Genomic DNA, 20865 nt, shown 5'->3' on the forward strand with positions numbered 1-20865 from the left:
ATAATAACATAAACAATATGTATTTAAAACATGAAACAAAATTTTAGATGATATTAATTGCATTTCCAAATTATTCCAAATAATAATCATTGATCTTATTATCTTTAGTATTTTAAACCTGCTTTAGAGTTATCAGATATGGAACAACACAATTAATTAAGAAATAATAATATAACATTTAGTATATACTAGTCACTGTGTTAAGCACTTTATAACTATTATATCATTTTGATTCTACAGCAATCTTAGAAGTGGGTACAATTATTATTTTTCTCTTTACAATTCAGGAAACTGGGGCAAGATAGAGATAAGATAACTTACACAAGATAAACGCTAACAAATTTCTGTAACCAGAATGTAATTCAAGTTTTTTTTCCAGTATTTTTTTCAACACCTTTTTTTGGGAGTCTTATCTGAGAAGAGAGAGGTTAATAGGGAGAGGGAAAGAGTCCCAGACCTTGGAGTGTTGCAAGAGATCTTTAGTTTAAATATCATTTTCATAGTCAAAGAAGGGTTAACAAGAGGCAATTATAAGGTGCAAATACCTAATTTTGTCTTTCTTCACTTTGGGATTGCTTCCAAACTAGCTTTCTTCTTTCATTGCCCTAGAACTATGAAGCTATTAATCTTGACATTTACTTTTAAAACTTTATAAAATTTAATCCTTATTTTTCCCTTCTTTTAATATTGTTTGACAAATTCTTGATCATTAGCTTCCTCTTGCCCAGTTCAAAGTAATTGTTTTCTTCAGTTAGCTTTTGTGTCTCCTTTTGCATTTGGTCAATTCTACTTTTAAAGGAATTGTTTTCCTCAGTCAGTTTTTGTGCCTCCTTGTCCTGTTGAGTTGTTTTCATAAATCTCCTGCATAACTCTCATTTCTCTTCCCAATTTTTCTTCTACCTTTCTTATTTGATTTTTAAAATCTTTTTATTTTTAGCTCTTCCAGGAGGACTTTTTTAGGCTTGAGACCTATTCATATTCCCTCTTGGGGCTTCACATGTAGACATTTTGACAATATTGTCCTCTTCTGAATTTGTGTTTTGATCTCCATTGCTACCATAGTAGCTTTCTATGGTCATGGCTTTTTTCTATTTCTTACTCATCTTTTAGCTTATTTTTTGATTTTTAAAGTTAAGCTCTACTCCTGAGGAACAGGGAACATTGTTTTTTATGCTGAGGCCCAAGAGTCTGGTTACTGGTTTTCCAGTTTGGGGCTTTCAGATGCTTATGGCTCACCCATTGTGTTGAGGTAGGCTCATCATGCCTGTTGTGCCAGGGTTTCAGGGTTTACAATTTGATTTTTGCACTGAGGATGATGGCCTTGCAGCTAGTCTGCTGTTTTACTGACATGCAGAGCCAGGATTGAGGGGTACCAGTTGCTGATCTGTGCTGTGGCTAAAAGCCTCCTACTGGCATGTCTGGACATCATTTGCTCTGGTCGACACTCCCCTTTTACCCAATGAGACAGACCTTCCCTAAAGTCCTTCTAAGTTATCTCAAGCTAAAAAAATTTCTTCACTCCATCTTTTTGTGCATTTTGTCATTCTAGAATCTGCTAGCGACTTTTCTGAAAGAAATTGGGCAGACCTTAGACAATTTCGTGGATTCATTCCATCATTTTGACTCTTCCCATTATTTTTCCTTAAGCAAAATTCTACAGAGTAGCACCCCTCAAATTTGCTACAATATTTCAGGAGGGAGTGAATTCCTAGAATTACTCCAATGTCCCAGGAATTCTCTCCTGCAATCTTAAAATGATTTTTAACTTCATAATCTATTAAGATGTTTTTAGTAGTTCCACAAACTTTGATTATCCAATGTTATTTCTGTAATTCCAATATAGCCAAAATTAAAATGACAGGGGGGAAAGTGTCTTGCAGGGTTTTTTTTTTCTTTTTTTCTCTTTTCTTATCACTTAATCTCCCATGGAAAGCCTAAACTGGGAATTAGAACTGCTTACTGGAACAATTGCTTCAAATATGAAAATTCATTAATTTTTTTCCACTATTCTAAACTATTTGGCTACAGCCATTAGAAATTCTTCTGGATGGCTATATTTTAAATCTTTCAAGCTAACAGAATCTAGCTTACAACACAAACACGACACAGATATTTTATCTTTTTCAAAGACACAAACACAGAAAAAAATGACAAGGCAGATAGATGTAGAGGGTCACAGTCAGTGGGGAAAACTCTGGGTGAGATATAAGACACTTCAGCCCAGAGGGAACCTGCTAACAATGTCTAGTTCGGCTGCCCATCTCCCCTAAGGGCTCTCAGCCTTCCTGAGAAATCAGAGGGCAGTGACAACCTGTGTTGTGATTGAAGCAGAGTGATACCAAGTGACAAACTGCATACAATAGCAAGTTGCTTGTGATTCCATGTGCCCAGTATATACTGAGCACATTCCCAGTGTTTTTTTTACATAAGGGTATGAAGGTATAAAAAGGGGAAAGTCTTTGAAATAAACGGACTCCGTTTCTCCACCATCCTCAAGAGTCCCGCCTCATCACTTCTCCACTAGGACTGTATATTTCAATCACCCTGATGGGGGCTCTAGAAAGCAATGATACGTTTTGTCACCCCAACTTGGGGGTTCTAGAAAGCAGGACACAACAGATATAGACACAGATAATTTTAACAAAGCATACGATTACTATTCATTTTTTTGTTTTCATCAATCATTTTTGAAGGATTTTGAGTTCTAGTTTTTTTCCTTTCTCCCTTCCTTAACTCTTTCCTCCCCAAGACAGCAAACAATCTAATATATACTATACATGTACAATAATTTTTAACATATTTCCATATGAGTCATTTTGGAAAAGAAAAATCAGAACAAAAGGGGAAAACCACAAGAAAGAAAAAAATGATAATAGTATGGTTCAATCTGCAATCAGTCAATCTTTACAGATCTTTTTCTGGGTTCAGATGGCATTTTCTGTCCAAAGTCTATTGGAATTGCTTCAGATCACTGAACTGCTGAGAAGAGTTAAGTCTATCATAACTGGATCATCATACAATCTTGCTGTTACTGTGTACAGTACTTTCCTGGTTCTGCTCACTTCATTCAGCATCAGTTCATGTCTCTCTAGGCTGTTTTGAAAACAGCCTGATTATCATTTCTTATAGAACAATAGTATTCCATTACATTCATATGCCATAATTTATTAAATCATTTCCCAATTACTGGACATCCAGCCAATTTTCAATTCCTTACCACCATAAAAAGAGGTGCTAAAAACATTTTTGCACATATGGATCCTTTTCCCTCGTTTATGATTTCTTTGGGATATAGACTCAGTAGTGGCCCTGAAGGATCAAAGGATATGCAGTTTTATAGCCCTTTGGACATAGTTGCAAATGTAATTACTACTCAGAGGCACATAATGACTGAGGCCTGCAATTCAAAAAAGGCAGAGATGTGCAGTTGTAACCTTACAGAAGCATGTAGTTTAAAAATAGCAGCTGTACACAGAGAGACCAATTAATAAAGGTATGTAGTTTAAGAAAGGATTCCTTACTAGAATGATCTGAGATGAATCAAGTCACTTGAGAGTCCTGGAATTTTCCTCATAATGTCAAGTTCAACCAAGATGGAAGCTTATAGGATTGGTACAGGGACAAAGACAAGAGAACTCATCAGATGAGGATGGGGGGTTGAACTATGGAGAAATAGATCTCCCAGATTGTGCCTCGTCTATTCCCATTGGTACCAGAGAGTCCAATGACCTGCTTCCCCATCCATCCCACTTCTAACACAATTAACGTCAAATGGACTGAATCAGCCTTAAATTGGAAGATAGTTAGAGCTAAACACAGCAAGCTAGAAATGTGAGAGCCAAGAATCAAACAAAAGTTTAATTTCAAAGTGAGGGAAAGACACTTGTGTCCCTAGTGAAGGGGGCTGGACCTTAAGCAGTGTGGGGAGATCTCAGTACTTTTATCATAGTTATGCAATATGTAGTAAAGACCTGACAATGAGGGATAATAGCACCACTGTGACAAGTTTGATTTATAGCTGGGCTTCATGACCAGAACTTGTCCAAGTTCAGAGAACAGCTAGTGCTGGTCAAAGCAATAATTACGTGATTTTGTCAGAGTGAGATCATCCGAAGGGTTATATACCAAGTTCAGGGCACAGCTTGCTTGCTGGACCTCAGCTTAGGAATATGGGGTGTCTCCTCATGTCTTACAGTATTAGTGAAACACACATGAGTAAAACCAGAATCTGTGTTATTCCCTTGAGAAAGAGGAAAATATGGTGGGAGAATGAGGCGGAAGATGAGGATATAGAGTGCCTCAGGTTCCATAGTTCCATAGTTGTTTGCATATTGTGTCTTTGAATGTGATCTTCCAGAGGTCAAGGACCCTATTCTTGCCTTTTTTCTGTGTCTTACACAAAGTATGTGCTTAAAAATGCCTGTTGACAGAAGGATCTATAGAGCATTAGGCTGAATAAGATGAAATTCAGTAGAGATAAATGTAAAGTATTATATTTGGGCACACACACACACACACACACACACACACAAAACCTGACAAAAACATGAAGAGACTGCAGTTGTTCTGAAAAGGATCTGAGATTTTAGTGGATTGAAAGCTCAATATGAGTCATCATTCTGATGTAGCTGCTCAAAAGGCTAATTCAGTCTTGGGCTGCATTAATAGCTTCCAGCAACTGGAAGATGAGAATCTAGTCTCATTGTACTCTGCCCTTAGACCTCATCTGGAGAATTATGTTCCGTCCTGGGCACTGACGCTGATATCCAGAGGAGAGCTGATGAAGGGCCTTTAATTCATAACATATGATGAGTTGAGGAAACTGAACATATTTGGTCTCCTTGGAGAAAAGATGTCACAAGGAATATGTACTGTCTGTGATCAAACATTGTAAGGGCCATAATGTGGATAAAGGATTTTTTTCTGTTTGGCCTCAGAGGTCAGAAGTAGGAGCGATGAGCAGAAGAGCCAAGTTTGAATTGATGTCAAGAAAAACTTCCTAACAATTTAAGTTGCCTAAAAGTGGAATGATATGCCTCCAGAGATCTTTGGAAGTCTTCAAATAGAAGCTGGCTGGCCATTTGTCAGGTTTATTATAGTGAAGATTCCTTTGTGTATGGGTTGAACTAAATGGTTTCTCATGTTTCTTTCAAGTCTTAAATCCTATGATTCTGAAGGGTATCATATCCTATTGTAGTAATTTGTATTTGTTCTCTGGATTGTGCTTATTTGGTTCTGCATCAATTCTTACAATTCTTCCCAAATTTCTTTAGTTTCTGTATTGATTTTTTTTCTTCTGGCACAATAATATTTCTTTACATCTGTACATCACAATTTGTACAGCCTTCGTTGTACCAGTTTTCCTTCCAGTTTTTTGAGGAGTTCACACATTCACATTAGGCTATATTTTCTATGCCTTATTCCATCAAATTTATCCAATTTTAAAAAATAAAGGGTACATGTTCAGAGTCTAGTACTATGTCTTGTCTATATCATCTGGTGCATTCAGAAATATTTGTTGAACTGAATTGAACTAAATCGGTTCTGAGTAGGTCTTAGTAGGAAAAAAAACTTCTTACCTTTTACCTCCTTTTAATACAACTGCCTGAACCCTGGTCTCAAATGTCTAATTTGCAAAATACTTTGAATAAATTTATTTGCCTATCGAGTTCAGAAAGCCATCAGGCCTTTTTAATATATAAAAATTAAGTGAAATCAACTAATAAATGCCATGGACTACAAAGACATACAAGATTTGGATTCTGCTATGATTATATGGAGAAATAACAATTAGCCCAATTAGTTAGAAATTTCATGATAGAATATCGAAGTTCAGAATTGCAAATTAAAGCAGAAAACTGGGAAATTTTTACATTCAAGGATTCTGATAAAGACCTTTTTTTAATAAAATAGAGAATTGACTCAGATTTATAAGAATACAAGCCATTCTCCAATTTATAAATGGTCAAAGGATAGGAGCAGACAATTTTCAGATAAAGAAATTAAAACCATTGCTAGTCATATGAAAAAATTCTCTAAATCACTGTTGATTAGAGAAATGTAAATTAAGACAATTCTGAGGTATCATTACACACCTCAGATTGGCTAAGATGAGAGGAAAAGATAATGATAAAATGATGGAGGGGATGTAGGAAAACTGGGACACCAATACATTGTTGGTGGAGTTATGAACTGATTCAACTATTCTGGAGAGCAGTTTGGAATTATGCCCAAAGGGCTATCAAACTGTGTATGCCCTTTGATCCAGCAGTGTCTATATTGAATCTATATCCCAAAGAAATCATGAAAAAAGGAAAAGGACCCACATGTGCAAAAATGTTTGTAGCAGCCCTTTTTGTAGTGGCAAAGAACTGGAAAGTGAGTGGATGCCCATAAGTTGGGGAATAGCTGAATAAATTAGGATATATGAATGTCATGGAATATTATTCTATAAGAAACAATCAGCAGGATTTCAGAAAGACCTGGAGAGACTTACATGAACTGATGCTAAATGAAGTGAACAGAACCAGGAGATCATTGTACACAGCAACAAGAAGATTATGAGAAGATCAATTCTTATGAACATGGCTCTTTTCAAAAGTGAGGTGATTCTAATAGACTTGTGATGGAGAGAGACATCTGCATCCAGAGAGAGGACTGTGGGGACTGAATGTGGATCCACATAATATTTTCACCTGTTTGTTTTTTGCTTGTTTTTTTCTTTCTAATTTTTTTTCCTTTTTGATCTTTTTTTCCTTGTGCAGGATGATAAATGTGGAAATATGTTTAGAAGAATTGTACATGTTTAATATTGCTTGCCATCTAGGGGAGGGGATGAGAACAAAGAAGGGAGAAAAATTTGGAACTCAAGATTTTGCAAGGGTAAACGTCAAAAACTATCTTTGCATGTATTTTGAAAATAAAAAACAACATTAATTTAAAAATTGTGAAAGCAAAAAAAGAATTACAAATTAAAAACATTTCTTGCTTCCATTCACCATATTCCAGGACCTCTATATGTGCTCAGAAAATGCAAATCCATTTGAATGTGAATTCTAGTAAAATAAATATAAGAAGACATGGTCATCATATTCTACTGTCCATCTCTTACAACTCTCACCTCTACAGCACACAGATGTGTTATTCTTTCTAGAAGAATGACTTTTTCCTAGGTTGGGTAAGCTTATTTATTAAATTTAAGGGAAATTTTTGCTAATAGGCATGACTTTTCAAGACCCCATGGACCAAATCTTTTGTCCAGTAGTAGTAGTAGACCTATCTTTTTTTTTTCCACTATCTCCAAGAATCTGTCCAAACTTATGTTTGCTGCTTCTCTGACACTATCCATTTCATCCTCTGCCATCCTCTTCTGCTTTTGCCTTCAATTTCCCCCAACATCAGAGTCTTTTTCAATGAGTCCTTTATTCTCATTATGTGGCCAAAGTATTTAAACTTTGGCTTTTATTTTTGTCCTTTCAATGAGTGATCTGAATTAACCTCTTTAAATTATTTTCCTTGAGAGTTCCAAGAGACTCTCAAAAGCCTTCTTTAACATCACAATTCCTTTCCATGTTTTTCTAAGATCATTAAGCTCATATTTCTTATAGCATAGTAGTATTCCATCACAATAATATACCCTCAGCCATTAAATTTCAAAGCATTGATTCTGTAACTTTCAGCTTTCTTTATAGGCCAACTCTTACAGATATATTTTACTATATAGTATTTAAAACCTACCTTTGACTATATAAACCTTTGTTGACAAAGTGACATCTCTTCCTTTTAGTAGGCTGTCCAGATTTGCCATAGCTTTTTTCCTAAGAAACAAGTATTGCTTTAACATATTTAACATGGGTGGGACTACCTGCCATCTAGAGGAGAGGAGGGAAAAAGTTGGAACAGAAGTTTTTGCAACGGTCAATGTTGAAAAATTATCCATATGTTTTGTCAATAAAAAACTATTAAAAAAGGAAAGAACCAAGTATTTTTTTTTTAAATTTCATGACTGCAGTCACTCTCTGGAGATCTCTTGAGCTGGTAGTTCTTGTACTTTGATCTGGAAGCAGTGAGGAGCCTCTGGAACTTCTTGAGTAGTGGTGATGATGTAGTCGGACTTGAAGATCAGGAACAGCATTTTTTGTGACTGATTGAAGGATGGATTGGAGTGGGGGGAGATTTGAGGAAGGAAGACCCAATAACAGGCTATTGCTATAATTCAAGCATAATGTGATGAAAACTTGGCAGTGCCAGAAGAGATAAGGGTGCATAATTTAAGGGATGTTGCAAAAGTAAATCAATGGGTCATGACAAATTGGATTGGGGAAAGTCAGTAAGGACTTGAGGAAGACAACCAAGTTGCTAGCCTGAGGGACTTGAGAATGGTGTTGCGCTTGATGGTAACAGAGAAATTGATAGGTGAGAGTTTAGAGAAAGAATGTTTTCAATTGTGTACGAGTTGAATTTAAGATGTCTAATATTTCATCCATTTTATCTGAAAGGCAGTTGGAAATGCAACATTAGAGATTAGAAATCATGTTTAAATCCTATGACTGACAGAAATACAAGTAGAAAAGAAAAGCATTTCAATTGAGAATATCATAAAACTTTTGTTTTTGCCTTCTGATTTGTTGCAAATCCTACTCAAAAAAGTAGATTATGCCAAGGTGACTTGTCCAACATCTGTTTCTTTATAGTGTGCTTGACATCTTTCCAACTGTAGTATCTTTGGCTAAAGCGAGCCTGCCCCCAAGACGACATTTTGATGGTCTGGATGTATCAGATATTCTCTTTGGAGACTCGCAAAATGGGCATAGGGTGAGTAAAATAGTCTGTTGCTGAGTCTGAGTCTATTCACTCTGTGTTTGTGTGTGTGTGCAGATATGTATCACCCTCCTGTGACTGGTATGCTTTGTATTCCTGAAATATATTGGTCTTCAGCTTTTACTTTACAGATGTTTCCCTTTATGCAATAGGTAGGTATCCAAAAATTAATATTTGTAGAAACTGAATTCTATTTTGAATATATTAAGGGTATTCACAATTTCAGGATCCTGAAGTGAATTCTTTTGTGAAATAAATGATATTGTAAAATTCTGAATAATCCCATATGTTGATTTACTTCAAATTGGGGTATGCAGGAATCATTTCAAGCTTCTTGAGTTGTTTCTTGATTTATTCTGTGACTTCATTTTAGATTTGGAGACCAATGATCATTATTTATTTTAATGGCTGTTGTTAGGAGGAATTAGATTTATTCTGTGTGATCCTCCAGAATATAACTAGGGGTAGTGGCTGGAAGTAGCAAGGATAGACTTGATGTAAGGAAAACTTTCTAATGATTAGAGCTCTCCAAAAATGGAATGGACTCTTATCTGGGTGAGTGCCAGCTGTCTCACTGGAGATCTTCCAAAAAAAAAAAAAAAAAACTTTTCTTTTCTTTTTGGAGGCAATCATGATTAGGTGAATTGCCCAGGGTTGCACAGCTAGGAAGGATCTGATGCCAGATTTGACTTCAGGTCCTCCTCACTCCAGGGCCAATCCTCTATCCACTGCTCCATCTAGTAGTTCTGGATGACCCCTTTTAAAGTATGTTTGAAAGTTTCTTCAGGTTCTCTGGATTAGATTGTTTCTGAGATCCCTTCTAAATCTTGGGTTCTGTTTTGTCAATTCTCCCAGTTCTCTGATCGGACTGATGTACCTTCTAGTTTTCTGACATTCTCCATACACCCAAGGCAGGACTCCATACAAATTGTGCGATGACTGCCCACCTCCTAAACTAAAGCAATGAATATTTGAATCTAGGGACTGATCCCTTTTTATTTGCCTGAAGCTAAGTACTGAGTGAGTGATTATTCTTTCAGTGAATTCTCAAAATAATGACTCAGGTGAGGAAAACAAGCAGGAAATATCCATGTTGTTGGTAACTAGATGTTGTAAATGGATAAAGAGATTGATTGAAGTCAGGAAGACTTCAGGAAGTGTGAATCCTGCCTTATATAGTTAACTCTCTGATCCTGAACAAGTCATTTATCTCCTCTCCACTTCAGTTTCTTCATCTGTAAAATGGGGATAACATTTTCTTCAGAGTTGTTATAAGGACCAAGTAATATATGTAAAATGCTTTGTAAATCTTAAAGCATTATATAAATACTATTACAGTAATAGTGGTAGTTATGGTTACTATTATCATTACCTAGTTATTTCCATAAAGTTTCCTTTCACAGAAAAAAGGAGAGGGGAAGCTGACTGATATTTGCATTTATTTAAAAAAAAAAAAAAAACAACCCCTGTGACCAACTTCTTAGTTAAGGAAACCAAAGAAACTATCTTGATGGCTTTTTGTTATTTAGTTGTTTCAGGAGTGCTGAATTCATGACCCCATGTGTTGTTTTCTTGGCAAATATGCTGGGGTAGTTTGCCATTTCCTTCTCCAGTTCATTTTATAGATGAGAACCTGAGGCAAACAGAGTGAGGTATCTTGCCCGGGGTCACACGGACAGTATATAACACCATATTTGAACTCGGGAAGAGTCTTCCTGACTCCACACTATCAATTGTATCACCTAGCTACCCCTTTGGTTTGTAAAATCCTTAAAAAAACCTTCCTGCACCCAAGCTTTATTTTATAAACGAAATCCCTAGACCTTGAGAGGGAAATTGGCAACAAACTGTATGGCCATCTTTATACATCCTTACTTCTAAAAAATAATATTTCTGGTTGTAGCAACGTAGGATTTTAGAGTTGGAAGGGACTTTAAGATATTAGTACAGATAGCTGTCTTCATCCAACAGAGTAGAAAATTGCATAGGAAAACTTGTCCAAATTCATATAGGTAGTAAGTAGAAGAAAATTATTTTAATTCAGTCTTGATTTTCAAATTCATTACTCTTTCCCTCCACATCAGGATGCAAAAAGTTTTATTTGTCCCAAGTTTTAAGATGGGATGTACTTCTTTCCACATTTCTTGATTATCATTAATGTCCAGTGAAGCCTTATGTTTAAGTTTACACAGGTAGAATTGGCACCAAATAAAATGTTATAGCCTCTACTGGAACTCAGCTGGAACAGGAAACACTGAGCCCTGAAACTTGAATAGGTTGCAAGATATTGACTTCAGTTTCTGTTGTTACAATCCTGTGTGTATGTATGTATGTCCCTATCTGGACATACAAGTAGAGAGTTCTTCCAACCCTTTCTATAGACTCTTAGAATCTCAGAATTGAAAGGGATTTAAAGATCTCCTGCCTGCAGGGTAATCCTTACTACAGAATCAGTGACAGGTAGTCACAATTATGCTATGCTTAAATGCAGAACAGTGGGGAATTTATTACCCTTCTATCCAGCCTTTTCCAGTTGAGTAAGCTGTAATTCTTAGTTCCTTTTTAATGATTGAGCAAGAAAATAAGCATTAAGCACACACTATGTGCTAGGCTTTGTGCTAAATACTTTATAAATATTTTCATTTGATTTTCACAACAGCCCTAGAAGGTGGGTGCTAATATTTCCCCCATTTTATAATTTTGGACACTAGGAATAACAGATTGTGAACACAACTAGTAAGTGATTGAGGCTGGATTAGAACTTAGGTTTTCTTGACTTCAGACTTGTGCTTTATCCACTATACCAACTTGCAGCCTTTAAGCCAAAAATATGGTTCTTTTAAGTTCTGCACTCTGGATTCATACAAACTAAATCTATTCATATTAATTCTTTAAATATCTGAAAACATTAATTACATCCTTCCTTTCTCCAACAAATTTTTATTTTTTAGATTAAACATATCTCTGGTTTCCTCAGATGTTTTTCATTAGATATGGGTTTGAGGTTTCTCGTTCTCCAATTTGCAAATGTGCTTCTTAAGTATAGTTCTTTAAACTAAATATGATACTTTAGACACTCATCTGATCAGCAAGAACAAATTAGGCCTGTCACCTCCCTTGTTTCTGTACAGTACAGTGCTATCAATGCAGCCTTCATGTCCTGCATTTTGAAACTGAAAGTTACAATGTCATGGTGATGGTACACCAGGATGTCAACCTGCATGTAAGCCAACCTCGCCACTTCCTGGTTTTGCTGTGTCAGAAACTGCAAGTTATCCAAAATGGTTCAATATTAGCTCAGCCCAGCCCAGCCCAGCCCTATTGGAGGCTGCCTTGGGCCCAAAGATCACTTCTTTTTAAGGTCTCTAGTACTGAATATTACTTTTCTATTCACAGAATGACAAGGAGTAGAATAGGGATATGGGATATGGGATATGGGATATGGGAGGAGATTGCCTACTTGCCTCATTCCTTTTCAGAACATAAATGAACACATAATTAAGACAGGTCAACTACTTTGGGATTAAAAATCAAGGACTAGTTTCAAAGTGACTTACTGAAACAAACTGTACTCCCCCTCAGAGTTTCACAACAGAGCAGAAGATTAATATGAGCAAGCACTTGCTGAAGAAGAGTACCTCTCCACATTCCCAGAGAGGGTACAGTTATTTCTAAATCGAGACAGGTATCTTTAGAAGGGAAGGGTCCTCATCCGAAGTTCATATGTATGCTTGTCATTCTATTAGTCATAATGCATATCTCTTAAGACACCCAGAATGGGATTGTTAACTTTTTTGAAGTGCCAGGTTCTCCTTTTTAGGAAGGAAGAATGAAATGTCTCCTTTGGCCAATATAAGTTCTCTGCAGGGTTCTCTGGTTCTCTGCAGGGAAGAAATAAATGAAGGCATTTTAATTTCCAGCTTATTTTCATTTTGAGGGAGTGAGTTTAGATAACATTAATGTTAGTTGGGACCCTTAGAAGCACTAAAGGTGTGGAATACACATTAAGCTAAGTAGTCATTTACCTAATCAACTATATTTTGTTGCTAAGCATAGTGGAACAAGTAATTACTATTTCAACATATGTTTCTAATGCGTGAGCCCAATGGAAACTTTGAATAATATAAGCTTCATCCCAATGAAGTATAGTCATGATTCATTCCAGACAAGTTTTTTAATGCAAAAGCCAAAGCTACCATCCTACTAAATACATAGATCATTTATAAACTTTTCCTACTAAATCCTTCATTCTTCCCTTGAAAACAAGGAAATTCCTGTTTCTACTTGCTTCTTTTTTTTCATGTAACCAAATGAGGAAATATTTCCTCAACATAAACAGCATAGGGCTTATCCAAAGGTGAATTAGGCTAAAATAGGTTAAGGCCGAATCCATTTTTTTTTTTTTTTTTTAAGATACCTTGATCAGAAGTCTCTGTGTTTACAGTTCACAACCTGTGACAGTGGTCCTAAAGAGGAATTCCTTAACACAAACCTGACCTGCTTTTTTTTTTTTCTGGGTGAGAAGTCTACATCTATAGATGGTTAAGAGTTGTAATTTACATACTGTGAACAAGTTAAAAAATATCTGAACTGTATAGGGAACTGCTCAAAGGCTCCAGTGAGCACATTAGCCCTTATTACATCTATTTTTCCATATGGGTATGGAAAAGCGTTTTTTCCAATGGCATCCTGTCTGCTGCAAACAAGTCATTGCTTCCTCTTTTAGGTGCTGTTTCATCCCAACAGTGGGGCAGCTGGAAGTTATGGTGCCTTACAGACAATTCGTTTGGGACAATATAAGGCCTTTTACATCACTGGTAAGATTCACCCTTGCTAGCTTAACTTCCTCAGCTTATCCTTCAAAAGAAAGTTCATTTATTAGGATTCATTTCACTTCCCAGCTCCCTTCTACTTTTATCCACAGATTGTATCCCCTATGACTAGTGCCCTGATTTTTCTAAAGTTGTAATTGACTCTTACTAGGGTTCTGTGAGATGAATGCCTCCACAGCTCCCCTAAGCCACTTGTGCCTCTCACTCTCAGCTACCTTTCACCACAGACTACTAATGGTCTCCATGTTTGTTCTCTGTACTCACAATTGTTCAACATGTTCTTTCTACTCTCCTCTATCTCAAGTTCAGAGCTATTTCTTGCACTCTTGAAATCCTCTTTCACTTAAAAAAGTTGTTCCATTTTACTCTTATATTAGAAACCAAAATGTTTTTAAAGTGCAATTTACTTAACAGTAGTCTGCATCAAAATTAGACTCTTAAAAGTCTATTTAGAAAACCACACAGAATTCTGCTTTTTGGTTCAGTCATTACTTGTTTTGAGGAACTATTTAGGAAGTAGGGGCTGAATCAGCCTGAATATCCGATATCAGATATACAAACTATCTTCCAATTTGGGCTATTGTTGAGCTTTTAAAATAATTTTAATAAAAAATGATTCTTCTTGAGTATGTTGGATACAGATGCAAATTTTTAAAAATTTCTAGTTTTTCTCTCAAGTGGTCTGTGAAAACTTTAATGTCAGAATTTCATTATGACTTTTCAAAAACCTCAGACTCACACAAAATATTTATTATACTCCCACATCGGATACATTAAATTATTCAAGATGTATGAACCTCTGGCTTAATATTAAAGCTAATCACCTTTACCATTGAGCCCTTTGCATCTTAAAAGCTGATGCTTATATGTGACTATCTAAAATAGAGGTATCCAAACATGTGGCTCTCAGGCTGCAATACTCTAATGTACCCAATGATTTTAATCATATTTTAATGTGCTGATGCATCAATAAAAAAGAGATATATAAATACATGTGGTTTTCTAATTCAATATGCAGTCCACATGGATCTTTATGTATGGTTTACTAGTCCATATGGCCGATTTTGATACTACTACCAAAACACATACATAAAAAGAGCTTTGTCCTTTGAGTTACAAATGAAAACTGTATACTTATTCAATGAGAATTTACCACTAGAGGATAGTTACAAGAGAATGCTGCAGGTTGAGAGCAACTCTAAAAGCATATTAAACAATGGTATTTATAGCTTTCCAAGAACTTAATGGGAAGGAATAGCATACACCTGCACATGTGAGCTCTGATAATGTTTGTTTAAAACTTGAGGCTTACTATACACCATTTCAATCTTTGGAATTTTGGTGTTTGCAACAGTAGGCTATGATACCAAGATTAATGGATTATTTCTCTTCCTCTCCTTTCTAGGTGGTGCAAAAGCTTGTGATGGAAGCCTTGGACCTGAGCAGCATCACAAACTTCCTCTTATTTTCAATCTACAAGAGGACCCTGCAGAATGTGTACCTTTAGATAGCAGTAGTGCTATCTATCAGGAGATGTTGCCTAAAATCACAGAGGTTCTTGTTGATATTCTTCAGGATATCTCTGGTGATAACACTTCAGTAGCAGATTATTCCCATGATCCTTCAGTGATTCCCTGTTGCAGTACACTCAAGATAGCTTGTCGATGCCAACTTATGTAATTATTATCAATGTTTCAGTCATGGGGATTACAAGAAGGAAAAAGAAATCATTTGGGCTTCCAGATTTCAGTTTTCTGGAATTTTCAATTTTCTAAACATTATAGTTTTCAAAACAAAATCTGGGATCTTGTTTCAAAATCAGCATTTAGCATATTACATATGCTGTCTTTTTTTTTTTCCTATATCAGATTTACAATAAATCAAAGAAAACAATTGTTCTGGGCAGGGAGTTGCCTCTCTAGAGATTAGAACAAAACCTCCAATTCCAATGGCTAATTTATACTGGATTCATATCAAGGGGTATATAGTCAGGATAAAAAAAGTCAGAATAATTGCTGAAGCATGAGGTCAGAAGTATGCATTCAGATCCTTCAATGGTCAAGAGTCCTCTGTGGTTTTGATTTTTTTAAAACATATTTTTATTTATTTTACTAAATATTTCTTAATTACATTAAAATTTTTTAAGTCATTTTAAAAAGTTGAGTTCCAAATTTTCTCCTTCCTTCTCATCTCTCTCCCATCCCTTGAGAAGGCAAGCAACATGATAGTTATTATATAAAACCTATTTCCAAATTCTCTGTGGTTTTGAGAAGATAATACTATAGTACTCTCAAGATTTCTGCAGTTCTTCCTGTTCCCCAAGCCCATAAGGAAAAAAGAAAAATTAATAAATATAATGTCATGATTTTATTAATGATTTCCTCAAAAGGTAATAAATGTTTTTTTCTCTAGTAGTTACTGCAAAAATACTTGTCTGGGTAAATTAATCTATGTGTATGTGTGAGTGTGTATGTGTATAATATACTGTACAAAGAAATACAATTTAATGGGATTTTTTCCCATAAATACATTTGCACACAGCACAAGTTTTAAAAGGATGCCTTTTTTAAAACAAAATTTCGATTACATACCAATATGGTTAAGTTAACATTTACACTGTAGTTTTAATATTTTTTTTTTTCGAGTATTGTATATATAATGTATACCACACCCAGTGAAAAAACAGGGCTGAGGAAAACATGTAAGAATTTAAGAATATACTGTAATTTTTAAAAAGTGGAGCACCTGGGGTTACTTCTTCCACCCACACCACCCTGTGTCTGTCTCATACAAATAGAAATCCATTCTTCCACCTTGTTTTTATTTTTTTTTTCCCCAAAACCACCTGATAAAGGGATGTGCTGAATTCTGAGGTGTGCTTCTCATCATGACTGCTTCGTTTTGCCCTTCTGACTTCCACGGCACAAGATTATCTACCAAAATCAAAACAAAATGTCCTTACTCTTTCCAGGAAAAGGCTGTTAAGTAGGTGTGTTATAAAAAGAACTGAGTCCATGCAAAATCAATAAGGGGACAGGACATGCTATGCTTGACTTGTTAGTCTATCCCTACATTAATCCATAACTGAGACTATAGAAAAACTACCCACCCTTTTCAGAAGTAGACTTTTAACAACTGATCTGACATGATTCCAGAAAAATGAGACTGTAAATGAACATATACACTGATTTCATTTTAAAAGGCTCATCTTGGTTGTAAACACTGAATACACATTAATATTGAAAATATCAATAAATACCATTAGTTTCAATTCTATCATTTTTAGCTATGTGGACAAGATTCCACTAAATAAACACTCAGACTTATGTGGGTTAGCATGGCAATGAAATTATAACTGATGATCCTCTTGGATATAACATTGCTTTTCAAGGTTACAGCAGTTACCAATTCTGTATCGTAGGCCTCCATCCTGAAAAAGTAGCCTATCACTGGAAAATATTATCTCCACAAAGAAAAACAGTTTCCCCAAACCCCACCCCAAAGTATCCTTAGAAATCTAAGGAAAATCCAGTTTTGTTATATTAAGTTGCCAATTATGATCAACAAAATAAGTATATGCCAGAGAAGGTTTTTAGACCTCTGATCTCATTTAGGCCAAATCAGTCCAAAAGTTCCCTGAATTAGTATCTTGCTATTCTAATTGCTGTCAAAATTAAGCATATAACTAATTACTATTCCTTAGGATCTTAAGCATATGATATAAAAATTATTTTATGGCTTTTTGAATATTAGTGGAGAGAATTAATTATTATAGGCTAAGTTAACAGAATGGGAAAGTGACTTCGCCTCTTGGAGGAGAATGTCTTCTTATTGTGTAGTCTGAAGCACTCATTTAGGGGCTCCTAATGCTCACAGGAGGAAACTCATTCTCATCATCAAGACACACTGGTCCCGTTGCAAACTCATGTTCTGGGATAACCTCCCCTCGAAGTGCTCCACCATCCTCAGAATAACCTGGAAGGGCAGAAGAAGAAACATGAGAAATGAAAAGTACCAAAATGTCCTCATTGATGGCTCTGGACAGAACTACAGAAAAATGTGGGAAAATTGAAGAGTATGATACAACTACTTGCATTTGTATTTTCATTTGCACTATTTGTATGGATGCATAAACTATGAAGTTCAAACATTCCAGTCAAAACTAGCCAAATTATCAAAAGATTAAAGATGATAATCAAGACAACATGAATTTTGTGTTTTCTAAACATAAAGGGCATCACTTGTAGAGCAAAAAAATAACAGAGAAAAAGGAGGTTTTAATAAACATCACCTTGGGAGGAATAAGTGAATGGTTATAAATGTCAAACCCCACCAGTCTGATTTCTGCTCACCTGGCACTGTTGAGGACAAAGATGTGGTTCCTGGTCTAGCTACTGTTGCTGCGTAAGACTGAGGTAATGAAGGTCTGAGGTCATTTTCCTTATTCTCTTCTGTCTTTCCTGAGCCAAGTAAGCTAAAGTTCACCAATTTAGGGAAAAAGAAAAAAATGACTTAAACCAAAAATATTTTCAAAGAAAGAACCAGGTTCTAGACTCATCAGCACTTCTGGCTACCATGAACTGAGGCTATATTAACTTAGGAGGCAATATAAATATAGCTAAGGGAAGCCTTAAAAATGAGTACCTAAGCAAGCAAATTTACTGTTCAAGATATGGTAAACACCAAGAGAAATAAATTATGATCATTCCAATCTACAGTATAAGAACAGATCACACTAAACTTAGTTATAGAAACTAAGCACTAAAAAAAGTATTAAACAGGAAAAGAGACATTGTAAATGATTATTAAATTACAACCTCTGATTTCATTGGTGTGGATACTTTGTCTAAAGATCCAGCTCACCCCTCTAATTCAGTAAAAATGTCTATGAGAGTCCCTGTATCCAGAGTAGAGGAGATACCCTATGAATTTGGGGAGGCCAGTCCTTGAATGGTAGACAGTCTATCACTAAACTTTATTCGAAGCCTTTTCAGCTCAGGAGGACTTGCTTGTGCTTATACTCCACAGGCACAGAGTCTCAAGAGCCCAGAGTCATCTACAAGGTGGCACATGAACAAAGTTTAAACATCTGAAGTTTCTAAAATGTGAAATGAAAACTAAAGAATATGTGGACTCAAACCCACCCAATACTATCCTACAAAGATTCAGGTACTCAACAAACATCTATAATTGTTGATGACAATAAAGCAAGAGTCCTGAAGCGTGTCACTGATCTTGGAATCCACTTTAAAGAGGTAGCTGTTCTAACACTTTTGAAAGTCTGTCATTTTGAAAACATTTTTACCTGTGGGTCTTGATTAAGATACACTCTCCTCCATCCTGAGGGTCCAAATTATAGATGTAAAGTCTTCCATCAGATGATATCACTAATAGCCTTGGCAACTTCTGAATACTAAGAGCAAATGAAAACGAAATTTGGTTATGAAAGAGTCATGTAAATAAGCTACTTGTTGATGCAAAATCTACTCTGGGGCCATTACTAACATCTCTTTCCTTCCACAAAGAAGCCCCTCTGACACATAGCTTCATCAAAAAAGTTACTATAAGTAAGTACAACTATAAGTAAGTAACTCATAAAAGGGACTATTAATTCTTTCTGCATGAGTATGTATGCTTTGGATGCTCAAAAGGGCAACATGCAAAGTTAGAACATCATCCTTACCAAGATAGGTTATTTCAGTTCAGTCAACGGTTCAGTGAATAAGGTCTGTAACTATAAAGTCTATTCAATCTCAACCTCTGTAAATTAGAGAAGAAGGTAATGCGATACATACGTAGAGAGAGTGCAGATGTTCTTCTGACCAGAGAAATTCAAACGCACAGTGGCAAAGGCTCTGTCCTGGTTCATCATATCTGATACTTGGGAAGGGAGGTAGTTGGTAGCAGCCATGAACATCTTTCCCATGTAACCAGTCCAGGTTGAAGGTTCTTCTGGCCCACTAGTGGGAACAATGCAGAATTGCAGAAATAAACACCTTTCAAAGCACTAATGCCATTAGCATGGACTTAAAAGTCTGCTTCAATGGTAAAAACAAAAAGGAAAAAAAAAAGAGACTACAAGATCAAAAATATCATTTGCTGCATTTAGTTGGATGAGCCACTTTATAGCAGAGTAGCCTAGGTGTGATTGTTTTTACAGCAGGGACATAAAAGACATCACTTGTAGAGCTATGTGTAATTTAAACATGCCATGTAGATTCTTAGTTTAAATTGTTTAAAGATGTGTACACTCCAACAAAACACTAGTTACTGAAAAATCTGTATCCCACAGCAGAGTGGGTTTCTATAATGAGAAAGTGTAAAAGTAAGCTGAAAGGGCCAAGGGCTACACCACATTTATGGATAAGGAAGAGTATGTAAGCTCTCTGAAGGAGATAGAAAAAGAATGGCCTGAACAGTTAAAAGAAAGCCAGGAAGTTAATGTCACAGAAAACAAGGGATGTCCAAGTTTTAATTACGGAGTAGTCAATAATGTTAAGTGTTTCAAAGGAATCAAGAAAAAGGAGAACTATGAAGAAGCCATTCAATGTGATAACTCAGAGATCATTGGTAACTTGAACAGAGGAGTTTAGCAGAATAAGTCACCCTGCTTATGTACAGAAAGATTCCTCCATGCCAAGTTTATGCAACCTAAAAGTGTGAAACATCTTTGGACTGAAAGGTAAAGATGCACTGGAGGTCAGCCTGTGGATTGTTGGAATTTTCTGAACTTGTGAAAAATAAATGAAGCTATTCTAGAAAGGACTGACTCTGGCAAACTATCAAAATCAACTACACTTTCAGTGTGATCTTGGTCAAATCATTAAATCTTTGTGTGCTTACTTACTGAAGACATGCTACTAAATATTAATTTAATATGGGGCTATGCATATTAATTCAACATGGACCTCAGGGTTTCTAAACTCTTGAGAAAAAGCCACCAGCCATTATAAGACTACCATTATTTGTTGCCTAAAACTGGACCCTTTTTGATCTTCTGTTGGTAATTATATAAGATATTGGTCTATATTCAATTTCTGCCATACTGCTTTCCAGTTTTCTCCAATTTTTACCATATAATGAATTGCTCTCAAAAATGATTGGATCAGTTTACAATTCAATGAATGTGTCTCAATTTTTGCATTTAATTGTTATGGCATCAAACTGGTTTAGTTAAAATTGTCATTTTTATTATATTGATCCTGCCTACCCT

General features: G+C 35.8%; 2 protein-coding genes across 9 annotated transcripts in view; one reads left to right on the forward strand and one right to left on the reverse strand.

Moving 5' to 3' along the window:
* ARSG (arylsulfatase G) overlaps positions 1 to 15765 on the forward strand; it is a 194940-nt gene extending 179175 nt beyond the window's left edge. For all 5 annotated transcript variants that reach the window (XM_031965688.1, XM_031965689.1, XM_031965687.1 and 2 more), the window contains 3 exons: positions 8694 to 8814; positions 13547 to 13637; positions 15058 to 15765. In XM_031965688.1, the coding sequence (XP_031821548.1) occupies positions 8694 to 8814; positions 13547 to 13637; positions 15058 to 15332 (487 nt within the window). In that variant the 3' untranslated portion in view covers positions 15333 to 15765. The remainder of the gene's footprint in view (positions 1 to 8693; positions 8815 to 13546; positions 13638 to 15057) is intronic.
* Positions 12111 to 20865, reverse strand: part of WIPI1 (WD repeat domain, phosphoinositide interacting 1) — a 71206-nt gene continuing 62451 nt past the window's right edge. For 3 of the 4 annotated variants that reach the window (XM_031965695.1, XM_012548557.3, XM_023502583.2), the window contains exons 9-13: positions 19448 to 19612; positions 18958 to 19065; positions 18005 to 18126; positions 17527 to 17627; positions 16007 to 16585 (exon numbers count right to left, since the gene is read on the reverse strand). In XM_031965695.1, the coding sequence (XP_031821555.1) occupies positions 16538 to 16585; positions 17527 to 17627; positions 18005 to 18126; positions 18958 to 19065; positions 19448 to 19612 (544 nt within the window). In that variant the 3' untranslated portion in view covers positions 16007 to 16537. Of the gene's footprint in view, positions 12702 to 16006; positions 16586 to 17526; positions 17628 to 18004; positions 18127 to 18957; positions 19066 to 19447; positions 19613 to 20865 lie in introns of those variants that run through there. The other variant, XM_003768564.4, reaches the window with a different exon arrangement.

Source organism: Sarcophilus harrisii, chromosome 4, assembly GCF_902635505.1.
Source record: "Sarcophilus harrisii chromosome 4, mSarHar1.11, whole genome shotgun sequence".
Lineage (NCBI taxonomy): Eukaryota > Metazoa > Chordata > Mammalia > Dasyuromorphia > Dasyuridae > Sarcophilus > Sarcophilus harrisii.